The 12383-nt window shown below is 40.4% G+C and overlaps 1 protein-coding gene across 1 annotated transcript; it reads right to left on the bottom strand.

The window, feature by feature from the left end:
* Positions 1-10408: 10408 nt before the first annotated feature.
* On the bottom strand, positions 10409-10954 carry LOC149172562 (uncharacterized). Its single transcript, XM_089426371.1, has one exon. The coding sequence runs from the start codon at positions 10952-10954 to the stop codon at positions 10409-10411; it is 546 nt and encodes a 181-aa protein (XP_089282497.1).
* Between the last annotated feature and the right edge of the window lie 1429 nt (positions 10955-12383).

The following is a 12383-nucleotide window of genomic DNA, read 5'->3' as shown; positions in this document are numbered from 1 at the left end:
TTGATGGTAGCAAGTCGCTCTTGAACATGACACTTTTCCTCCGTACCACAATCGGGTTGGGTTGTTTCATTCACCGGTCACATCCATGGTCTCGCCATACCATCCATATTTGGGGTAATGCTACCAATCCATCGCATCAGTGTCGCCATATGTTCAAGAAAAGTCGTTCAGAAGAGTCAACCGTGTCCCATCCACTGCCATACATTATCCTTCATCCTTTCATGACCGCCACCCTGAATCATATGTCACAGATCGTTTTCACCTCCATTAAAATCATTAGCTCCGTTCCATGTCACTGATGTGGGATTCATTAAGGCCCTCCTTTGACGGATCGCTTCTTGTCGACATCAGCTCATTATCCAAGAAGTTGATCTAGGAACAACCCCTTCAGTACTTTGAAGCTTGCATGCCTCAATGGCAAGTTTCTCACTTCCGGCGACAGGTATACATCAATGACCTTCGACCAAAAGATTTTGCATGGTGTTCAACGCCAAGTCCTTTATTCACACCACGTGAATTGTACTGCAGTACCTTGAGGGTCAATATCATTATCGGTGATTCCTCTCGCGCTTGTTAACGGTTTACATCATTGACCGGTAATCAAGCGATGTCTTTCCATGTTCGACTTCAGAACAATTCTCACATGGATTGACTTGTACTTAGAGTGAAGATCGAACGAGTTCGAAGACCCCGGATCTAGTTTCATCCATCCGAGCTGCGATATATATTCAGGAAAGATAAATAGATTGACATGTACATCATTGCAGCAGATAATCATCCTACTCAAAGGATGATAATTTCATCAAAATTATCAGTCTACTACCAGACGATTGTCTGTTCTATGTACAGAAAAATGAATTTATAAAGCTGAGCATGGGAATGCCCGCCTCAGCTAGATCATGAAAGCAGTATGAAAAATAATGTATTGTATTGTATCTTATTACAGGTCTCTTCCCAGCATTGGATGAACTTCGGATCCCCCTGATAAAGCATTTCGCCCGATAAACAGCCTCATACTTTAGGGGGCAACTGTTATAGAAATTTTTGTGCCTTACAGCATTGAGCATGAAATGTCCATAATCTAAGGGATCCAAAGTCCCTAAACATGTTGTTCCTACCCCTAGAGGAACAAGGCTGACAAACCACAGCAATTCACAAAAGTTCTCCACCTGAAACTGCTCAAAACAAGTCAAATCAGGATCATTTCAGTGGCTACACTAGCTGTTTGCGCTGAATGTCAAAGCCAACACTGGCTACCTGCGTTGAATGTCAACTGGAACAATGGCTACCTGCGCTGAATGAGAATGGACAAGTGGCAGGCTCATTTCTCAAGGTGTCAAAACCCAGGAAGCTTCCAAAATGACACTTGCCTCAGGGAATTCGACTGGTGATGAGTAAGAGGTTCCAAATCTCCAAGTGGAAGCAAGAACCTCCAAGTGGACTCAAGAACTGACAGAGGGAGAGGACACTAGTCAGATCTCAAGCTGACTCATCCTCTCTCCAAACATCTATATATGGATCTCTCCTCCATGAGATCTAGAGGCTGGAATTTTGTTATTGCAAAGAATTGTTGTTGGTTTGAGATTGGAATCATTGGGTGCTTAATGCTTTGAAGGGGGTGAAGATAGGAATTCCATTTGCTGGGAAGGAGATGCTGGATTGGAGCCCTCTGGGTTTTATCTCTTCCTGAACCTTGTTATTCATCAATAAAGCTATCTTGGTTTCTCCTATATGCTGATGTATTCTTGATGTATGATTGCATTAGTATGTTTAGTTTATTTCTAATCCTAAACTAGTTATGAATATGAATCCATGTCTTGTGTAGTGTTCTCTTCTTGTGATCTTGCAGAAACCTCTCGAAGCTGGGCGAGCGAGAAGGCAAGTAGCTGGGAACTCTCCAAGAGAAGAGAAGCTGGATCGAGGGACAAACGGAAGACACCGGTTAGTCCATCTATCTCTCTCTTCATTCTTAATTCATAAAGGAAGAATACTAGAATAGTTGTCTCTGTTTGTTGCTAAGGCACTGTCACACCTTAGGTGGATAGGATCGTCCTGCATAGGCATTTTTCCCCACAACATTTGTGCCCCCACTTGTGTCACTTGTAGCACTGGTAGGCAGCTCCTCTGCCTCTGCCATTTCCCCTTTCTCTCTGATATGGCCTTCCTCCTCTAGTGCTGCCCTCTTTTTCTCCTATCCCTGAATTCTTGGAACGACTGCCCTCTTCACTATTGTTGGTAGCTACTCCTCTACCAAAATATTGTCCTTTCCCTCTACCAGTTCCTCGTCCTCTCGTGGAATTCTTCTTTCTTGTGATATTCTCTTCTTCCTTTAAGGCACTCTGGTATGTGTTAGGCCCCTATACTACTAGTGTAACCCCTTATTGTTATTAGTACAACCCACTTATTATATTTATGTACCCATATTGTTACTATTGTGCCCCATAGAAGCCCACTATTGTTATTATTGTGCCCTTACATTATTATTGTTATGTCAGCTCTGATTATGTTATGACCCCTTAGACTCCTATATATTGAAAGGAGGTATTTTCATTTGTATCATCGAATAATTTTTCATTTATATAATGTAAAGGAGGTTTCCCCCTCAAAGAGGCTAAATTATAAGGCGTTGATCTATCTTTTCTATCTTTTCTTGAGCTGGTTTCATAACATTTGGTATTATAGCTTTGGATTCTAGGGTTTTGCTGCTCCAAACAGGTCATCGTGGCATTTTCACTATAACTTTTTTTCTGCGAAGTTGTAGAAGTTGAAAAGGAAACCCATTTGATAAGAAATCACGCTGATCCTTGGGTCCGAATTTCAGAGCTTTTCGCGCTATATTTGCAGAGATATGATCTGAGGAAGTTGGTCTTTTTGGCAGACTCCTGAATTACATTCTAAACAGGTGACCTGGGGAAAATCGTCATAACTTTCTCTCTGGGGATCAGATTTAAATTTCATAAGAAGGTACAAAAAGAGGACGGATTTTAGTTTCTTGTATGAATTTTTTAGATCAAGAGGTTAAAACAGTGACACGTGGAACTTCATAAAAGTTCGCTCTTTTGGAAAGGTCTATAATCAGGTCATCTTGGGAGATTGTGCATAACTCTTTCTTGGAGAATCAAATTTGGATCAGATTGGTGGCATTGGAAAGAGTACAGAGAGGGATACTATAGATCACAATTTTAGAACTTAAAGAGCCGAAAGAACATAGTTACAGTCGTTTCAAGATCGAGCTCCTAAAATCAAGAAAAAGCAAGATGAGGAAGTTTGATGGCAAGGATCCGGTAAATTGGATACTTCAGATGGAGCAGTATTTTGATCTACATGGTGTACCACTGTTACAAAAAGTATTTATTGTATCTTCATATTTAGAACCAGATCAATTTTTATGGTATAAAGGGCTCTGTTCTCATAAAAAACTTGTTACGTGGTCAATTTTCACGGAGGAAATGATAGCACATTATGAGGATACAAAGAGGAACACCTTCTTTAGAGCAACACCACAACAATTGGAAAGAGTAAAAGGGATTTGTGACATAGTGGAAAGCAAAATTATGGAAACCAGGAAGCATACCCCTCACAACTATAAAGATGGAAGTGTTGTTTCTCCCATCCTTCCACAACCTACAAGGGTTACACAACAACAATTGGAAGAAAAAAGAGAAAAAGGGCTTTGTTACAATTGTGATAGCAAATGCACTAAAGGTCATAAGTGTGCTGAGAAGAAATTAGTTTACATAGAATATGAAGAGGAGGAAGAAAAGGATCAAGAAACATCAAAAGAAGAGGATATACGCCAGGACCCCACCCCAGAGAAAGAAGAAATGAATCAGACCATATCTTGTAAAGCATTGGCAAGAATTACCACTCCTCAAACTCTCAAGATAGAAGGACATATCAAGAAGAAAAAGGTGCAAGAAGTAAAAGATCACATTGAGAAAGAAGAAATGAATCCAACCATATCTTGTAATTCATTGGTCAAAATTACCGCTCCTCAAACTATCAAGATAGAAGGACATATCAAGAAGAAAAATGTTCAAGAAGTGAAAAATCACATCGAGCATCAAGAAATGAATTCGACCATATCTTGTAAAGGATTGGAAGAAATTACCACTCCCGAAACTCTAGAGATAGAAGGACATATCAAGAAGAAAAAGGTTCAAGAAGAGAAAGATCACATCGAGCATCACAAACAAGTTCTCCAACTTTTAAAGGATAACGCCACTTCGGTGCAAAATCAAACGAAACAATAGGTAAATCAACATCGTAGTGAAAAATGTTTTGGTGTAGGTGATTGGGTATTTTTACTGCTACATCTTAAGCAAGCTATTTATCAGAAGGAAATGTTGGCAATACTACATGGACTTAAAAAATGGCGACCTTACTGAATGGGAAGACTCTTCAAGGATGAGGATGTGGAAGCATTGTTTTGTGCCATTTCTATTATACAACCAAATTGGATAAACGAAGCAAGGGATGAATGGAAGAAGGACAAAGAAGTATGGCCACTTATTCAAAAGTTGCAAAAAATCCCAATTCAAACAATATTTCCAGAAATTGAAAAGGAAGGAAAAATCATATTGGAACCTAGAGCAGTCAACGAAACAAGAACCCGACAGCTATGAAATCGATCAATTTCAGAGTATCTCATCAAGTGGAAGAACTTACCCGCTGAAGATTCCACGTGGGAGGACAAGAATTTTATACAAAAGCATCAAGAACTACTCAAGCGTTGAGGACAATGCTTTTTGAAGGAGAGGGGCATGTTAGGCCCCTATATTACTAGTGTAACCCCTTATTGTTATTAGTACAACCCACTTATTATATTGATGTACCCATATTGTTACTATTGTGCCCCATAGAAGCCCACTATTGTTATTATTGTGCCCTTACATTATTATTGTTATGTCAGCTCTGATTATGTTATGACCCCTTAGACTCCTATATATAGAAAGGAGGTCTTTTCATTTGTATCATCGAAGAATTCTTCATTTATGTAATGTAAAGGAGGTTGCCCCCTCGAAGAGGCTGAATTCCAAGGTGTTGATCTATATTTTCTATCTTTTCTTGAGTTGGTTTCATAACAGTATGTGTCTTCTATGTTTCTTGGAGAAAGAATACTTATCTCATCCAATATCTCCAGCCTTTGCCCATTCACAAACCTTTCTATCTTTTCTTGGGTGTCTTCCATATAACCAACCCTCAAATTCACCTAGTGGAATTCTTCAGTATATTCTTTCACCGTCATTCCTCTCTGCTTCAGGTTCTGTACCTATTGATTTAGAGCAATCTAGTAATATTTGGGCAAAAACCTGCCCTTCATCTTGGTGACCATTCTTGGCCACTTCCTAATTGGCAATTTATTCATTCTTCTTCTCTCTACTTGGACATTGTCCCACCACAAGGTTGTGTGTCCTTTCAGCTTGGTAGTAGTGAATTTAACTCTCCTATCTTCAATGACTTCCTCACATTCGAAATATTTGTCTAGCTCGCTAATCCAATCCAACAACACTTCTATGGACAAACTTCCATCATAATTTGAAATCTCAGGCTTGGGCTTACTGCTAGCCAACAAGACTGATCTCAATAACCTGATTTCAGGTCCTTCCTCATCCGATCCATCTGTCATAACTACAAATTCTTCTTCACTATCATCTCCTACTTCTAGATCCCTTCTCCTTCCTGCCTCTATTGCTGCCAAACGAGCATTTAGGATCCTAATCTCTTCCCATAATCCTTCCTCTGCTACTTTTCGAATACCTCTCCAATGACCTCATCTTCCAACTGCCATTTCTTATGAAAAACTCAATCCTGCTCTGATACCAAAATTGATGGGTCTAGCCCTTTTGAATCTTGGGATTAATCAATCGTTAAGTGATGATTAGTGTGGTGATTACAATAATTAAACTCTCGGTGATTTGATAGTGGATATTTTTTTATTATTTATTAATAACTCGTACTTGTGAATTGATGTAAGGGAAACACCTGTCCCGTCCTCGAAACTCGTTGTCCCGCCTTTGGATTACACACCAAACCCCTGTTCATTTGGAATTTTTCATTTCGTTCTCTGGTGGCTGAGAGGGTTTCTAGACTATTCCTTTGCGATTTTGGTGGTCGTCTATGTGCCAGTCGGCTTCAACCTCTCCTCTGTTCACTCGTTCTGTTGGTATTTTTCAACCACAACCTTGTTCCTCATCTAGATTCTAAGAGTGGTATGGCTCTCTCTATTCTTCCTACTCCATGTATGAGCTTGTGGGGTTCGAGACCTCGTCCTCGGTGGTCTACTAGTGGGATACTCTACCTTATAGGTTTCATGGGTGTTGTTTGTGGTTACAGTCTTTTAATGCATTTGTTCTTACACTGTCTTCTTCTCTCGCCATATGTATTCTTCGATCTGACTGGTTCTGTGACTGTGGTTTAACAGGTTTCCGCCATCTAGGAACTTGAAGGTCGGCCTCAACTCGTCGGCTAAACAGTGGTAAGTCTACTCTCTATGCTTTAGATGTTCAGTTGGATTTTCTAGTTGTACTAAGGATCTTGCCCCTCTGTTAGCAGGGCTACCTTGCTGGCTGGTGACTGGTCGAAACCTTCCTTCATTTCGATGCTACTCTTCTGGTAAGAAAAAGCTCACAAACCCTCTCTGCACATTACTCCATTTCAGGGTTTCAAAGGTTCCATGGTTCTAACTTCTGGTTGTTGTCTTTGCAGGTGGCTTGTCGAGCACTCTAGGTGTGGACTCCGGTTTGGCTGTTGCTGGCTCAAACGGGTAAGGTCTTTTCTTATCATTTCTTGTCAACAATTGGGTTTTCTAGGGTCTGAGCCTCGGCTCTCCTATCAGTCCTTTCTAGTTCTACTTTTCAATAGCTTTGAGATGGGTACTCTTTGTCAAGTCTTCTCTAGGTGTAGAATTCATAGTTAGTTTGCTTGTTTTTCGGTACTGGGGTTTTGAACCCAGTCCCCTTGTCGAACATGCAATGTATTTTGTATATTTTGGGATTGTAAATGATTCAGAAATTTGTATATTTCTACTTGTGTTATTTTCGTAAATAAATTACAATGTTTCAGTTGGAATGGTACCTCGTAAATTCTGTAATGGTTTTGTTCTTGTATGAAACCCTTTGTATGCTCTGGTGACTTCTTTTGCCTAAAATGCTTAGCGTGTTCTGCAACTGTACCTCTTTATTGTTGTTGGGTGTCTTTGATATTTGACCGTAGCCTCGTTTGTAGATTTGATGTGGTCACTTCCACCTGCTCTCAGCTTCATTAATTCTATTGTTTCTTTGATGCCTATAGAAAATGATTACAGTACCAGTTCTTGCTACTGTTTGTAAACACATTCAATTTATCATGAATGGAAAGAAATAAAGAAAGTACTTAGTTACGAATGGACTCAGATGATCCTAGAAAAAAACTCTTGTATAATTTTATTTTCTTTTTCTGCTATGATAGAAAATCAACCCGGCAAATGTCTCAGCTGTTCCTTTTTGTATGATTTGTTGAACAGTTGTAGAAACTGTCAACAGTTACAAGTAGTTACATTGGATAACTGTTAATGTCTGTTCACCTAATTCTATAATTAATTCAAAATAGAAACTAAAGGAAATTAAAATGAAATTAAAAACATAACTTGCTGTCAAGTCCTAAATGCTAGAAATTAAAAGGAAATTAAAAGACTTAGGTACAATGACCTGTCAACCTGTCAACATGTAACCCGTGAGACAAACACGTTCATTTTGTTCACCCTGAGTTGGATGCCCCTGCATCAGGCTCCTGGGGTAACAAAAGTTCATGGCTCTGTTACATGAGCTCCTTCACAGAATATCCTGCATGTTGTATATGCGCCGCATCAAGCCATGAATTGTCCTCAATGGGATTGTCCTTCCACTTGACAAGGTACTGAAGGTAATCTTTTCTGCGAGTTTTCTTGGCCACCTGTGTGTCGAGAATTCTCTCGATCTCAAGGGGCTAAGCCGAAGGCACTTGGGTCGTCCAAGAACCACTTTCTATTTGGGTGTCTCGTTCTGGCCGTGTCGTACTGTCGTCTTCAGGACTAGAAGTGTATGGAAACAGGTATGCCACATTGAAGATAGGTGATATGTCTATTCCTAGGGGCAGCTATAATTCATAGGCATTCGCAGGGAATTTACACAAAATTTTGCAAGGGCCAATCTTTTTAAACTTGAATTTGTTGTACTCACCCATAGGGAATCTTTCTTTGCGTAAATGTGCGAGACGGTCATCTCCCACATTAAACTATACCTCCCGTTGTTTTAAATCTGCTTGCTATTTATACCACTGACTGTTGTCCTACAACTTAGATTTTACCCAAAATGATATCTAAACTTAGATTTTACCTGCTCATGTAGGTCATTCATTGCCTTGGCGAAATCTTCCCTGTCAGCACTCCTTCATTCTAGCTATCCTAGGTCCCGTAGTTCATGCACTCCGCGAGGATGCATGCCATACAAGATCTGAAAAGGACTGTATCTTGTGCTTCAATTTGGCGAATCGTTATAAGTGAATTCTTCCTGGGCAAGTACAGGATTCTACATCTGGGAATTTTCTCCAATCAAGCTCTATAGTAGGTTTCCCAAACTCCTGTTCACCACCTCCATTTGTCCATCGGTCTGTGGGTGATATGTGGAGCTGAAATTCAATTGTGTGTCCAACTTCTTCCATAAGGTGCGCCAGAAATGTCCTGTAAATTTCACCTCCCTATCAGAAACAATGGACCTAGGTAGGTTGTGCAGCCTGATTATCTCCGAGAAAAACAAGTGTGCTACGTGAGTGGCATCACTAGTTTTCTTACAAGGGATGAAATGTGCCATCTTTGAGAACTGGTCCACTACTACCATCACAGAGTCGTAACCCTGCTGCATTCTTGGTAGACCCAAGACAAAATCCAAGCTGACTGAGTCCCGCGGTCTACTCGGAATAGGCAGTGGTGTATAGAGTCCTGCATTCTGACTGTGTCCTTTTGCCAACTAACACACTTTACACCTAGTTACAAATCGCTACACATCCCTTCGCATCTTTGGCCAGTAATAAAAGTGACTGAGCTAATGTAAGGTCTTATCAATGCCAAAATGTGATGCAAGACCTCCATTGTGCTTCTCCCGAATGATGTTCTCCCTCATCGAATAGTCAGGAATACATAGTTGTCCTCCTTTAAATAATAGTTTCTCTTGTAAGTTATATTCCAGCCATGGACTATTGCTCCTCAACAAAGGATTCTAGCAGGCTTCATAAGCCTCCTTCAAATCCTCATTTTTCTGAAACAAATCTTTCAAGTGTTCAAAACCCAACACTTGTAATGTGCTCTTCCGTAAGAGAAAAGTTCTCCTGCTCAACACATTTGCTACTTTGTTGGCCTACCCACTAATATGCTTCAATAAAAATGTGAAGCTCTGTAAGTACTCAACCCAATTTGCATGCTTGTGGTTCAGCTTATGTTGTTGAATGCAGAATTATCAGAAAACAAAACAAATTCATTATTGAGAAAATAGTGACTCTAATGCTTCAATGCTTGGATGACCACATAGAACTCCTTGTCATAAGACGAGTACTTCTACCTGCTTTCATTCAACTTTTCATAGAAATAAGCAACTGGTTTGTCTTCCTGGCTGAGTATGGCCCTAATGGCTGTACCACTAGCATCACAACGAACTTGGAACAGTTTGTTAAAATAAGGCAACCTCAAAATCAGTCTTTCAGTGATCTTCTTCTTCAAGGTCTGGAAGCTTTTCTCTGCCGCTTCAGTCCAACAGAAAGGTTGACTTGCCTTTTTTATTGTGTCCAACATAGGTGTGCAAATCTCACTAAAATTCCTTATGAACTTACGATAGAAACTTGCCAACCCATGAAAACTACGAACTTCGAACAGACTTTTTGGGGATGGCCAGCTAATGATAGCTGCAATCTTTTCTGGGTCCATTTTCAGCTCATTTTCTGCAATTACAAAACCCAAATAAATCAATTCCCTCTGAAGAAAAGAACATTTTTTCAGATTTATCAGCAACTTGTTTTGTTGTAACTTCTCCAGCACACTTCGAACGTGTCGAAAATGTTCTTCTCTGGTTTTACTGAAAATCAGTATATCATCAAGATATACAATCACAAACTTTCCAATGAATTCTTTCAACATCTCATTCATGAATCACATAAAAGTACTAGGGGCATTGCTTAACCCAAATGGCATCACGAGCCACTCATATAGACCTTCATTGGTTTTGAAATTTGTTTTCCATTCGTCCCATTCTCTGATTATGATCTGGTGCTATCCACTCTTCAGATCGATTTTCAAGAAATACTCTGCACCACTTAAGCAGTCCATCATGTCATCCATTCGTGGCAATGGGAACCTGTACCTGATGGTAATCTTATTGATGGCTCTCAAATCTATGCACATTCACCACTCTCCTCCTTTCTTGGGAGCTAAAACTATCGGAATTGCACAGGGACTTAAACTCTCCCTTATCAACCCCTTATCCAGTGATTCCTGTACCCATTTTCTGATCTCCTCATTATCCTTAGGACTCATGCGGTATGCTGCCTTGTTCGGTAAACTAGCTCCGGGTATAAAGTCTATGTGATGATTGATACTTCTCTTAGGAGGAAATTTATCCAGCAAATCATCCACCACAATGTCGTTGAACTCCTGCAACATGTCCTGAATTTCATCAGGCAAATCTGCAATTTCAGTGTGTAACACCACTATTCTTTGCCTCCTCACAACAGTGTATTTTATCTCGTTGTCTTCGATCTGTTTCAAAAATTCCTTTCCTCCCACCAGCAACGCTTTGACTCCACTAGTTTCTGTTGTCTCCTCCTTAATGGGTATAAGCGTGTGCTTAATCCCATCCTTAACAAACTTGTAACAGTTTGTCTTTCCATCATGTACTACCTTCCTCTCATACTTCCAAGGCCTTCCTAGCAGTATGTGACATACGTCCATAGGCATAATATCACAAATAACCTTGTCCTTGTAACTGCCAATACGGAACTCAACTTCACATTGTTTGTCAACCAACAGTTGATGGCCTTTCTGCAGCCACAACACCTTATATGGGGTTGGGTGCTTTAAATGTTTCAAACCCAACTTCTTTGCCATCTCCGTGGCAACTAGATTATCCGTGCTCCCACTATCAATAATCATCTTGCAGCATTTTCCGTGTGATTTATAGATTGTCCAGAACAATGCCTTTCTTTAGGTTTGGTCAATTGTTTCCTTTGCTGGTTTCAACAACACCTTATTGTAAATTAAGGGTTCCCCTATCTCTGACACATTCTCTACCTCCTAGGGTGGTGTCTCTGCTTCCTTTGGGTGTGCGACATACGCACCTCTTTGTCCAGCCTGTTCTTCTTCAAGACACTCAAAGGATTTGTGCCCCCACTTATGGCGCTTGTAGCGCTGGTAGGTAGCTCCTCTGCCTCTGCCATTTCTCCTTCCTCTCTGATATGGCCTTCCTGCTCTAGTGCTACCCTCTTTCTCTACTGTCCCTGAAGTTTTGGAACTGTTGCCCTCTTCACTATTGTTGGCAGCTCTTCCTCTGCCAAAAGATTATCCTTTCTCTCTGCCACTTCCTCATCTGCTCCTGGCATTCTGCTTTCTTGTAATCTTTTCTTCTACCTTCAAGGCACTCTGGTATGCTTCTTCTATGTTCCTTAGGGAAAGAATACTTATCTCATCCAATATCTCCAGCCTTAGGCCATTCACAAACCCTGTTGTCTTTTCTGGGGTGTATTCCATATAACCAGCCCTCAAATTCACCCGGTAGAATTCTTCAGTATATTCTTTCACCGTCATTCCACTCTGCTTCAGGTTCTATACCTGTCGATGCAAAGAAATCTGGTAATCTTCGAGCAAAAATCTACCCTTCATATTGGCGACCATTCTTGGCCACTTCCTAATTGGAAATTTATTCATTCTTCTTCTCTTTGCTTGGACATTGTCCCACCACAAGGCTGCGTGTCCTTTTAGCTTGGTAGCAGCAAATTTAACTCTCCTATCTTCAATGACTTTCTCACATTCGAAATATTTGTCTAGCTCACTAATCCAATCCAACAACACTTATGTGGACAAACTGCCATCATAATTCGGAATCTCAGGCTTGGGGTTACTGCTAGCCAACAAGACTGATCTCAATAACCTGATTTCAGGTCCTTCCTCATTCGATCCATCTGTCGTAACTACAACTTCTGCTTCACTATCATCTCCTACTTTTGGATCCCTTCTCCTTCCTACCTCTATTGCTGCCAAACAGGCATTCAGGATCCTAATCTCTTCCTGTAATCCTTCCTCTGCTACTCTCCAAATACCTCTCCCACAACCTCATCTTCCAACTTCCATTTCTTATGAAAAACTCAATCCTTCTATGATACCA

This window comes from Pinus tabuliformis, chromosome 4_2 (assembly GCF_031772625.1).
Source record: "Pinus tabuliformis cultivar Carrire ecotype Pingquan chromosome 4_2, CPIR1, whole genome shotgun sequence".
Taxonomy (NCBI): Eukaryota; Viridiplantae; Streptophyta; class Pinopsida; order Pinales; family Pinaceae; genus Pinus; species Pinus tabuliformis.
This window is presented reverse-complemented; position numbering and strand designations above follow the sequence as displayed.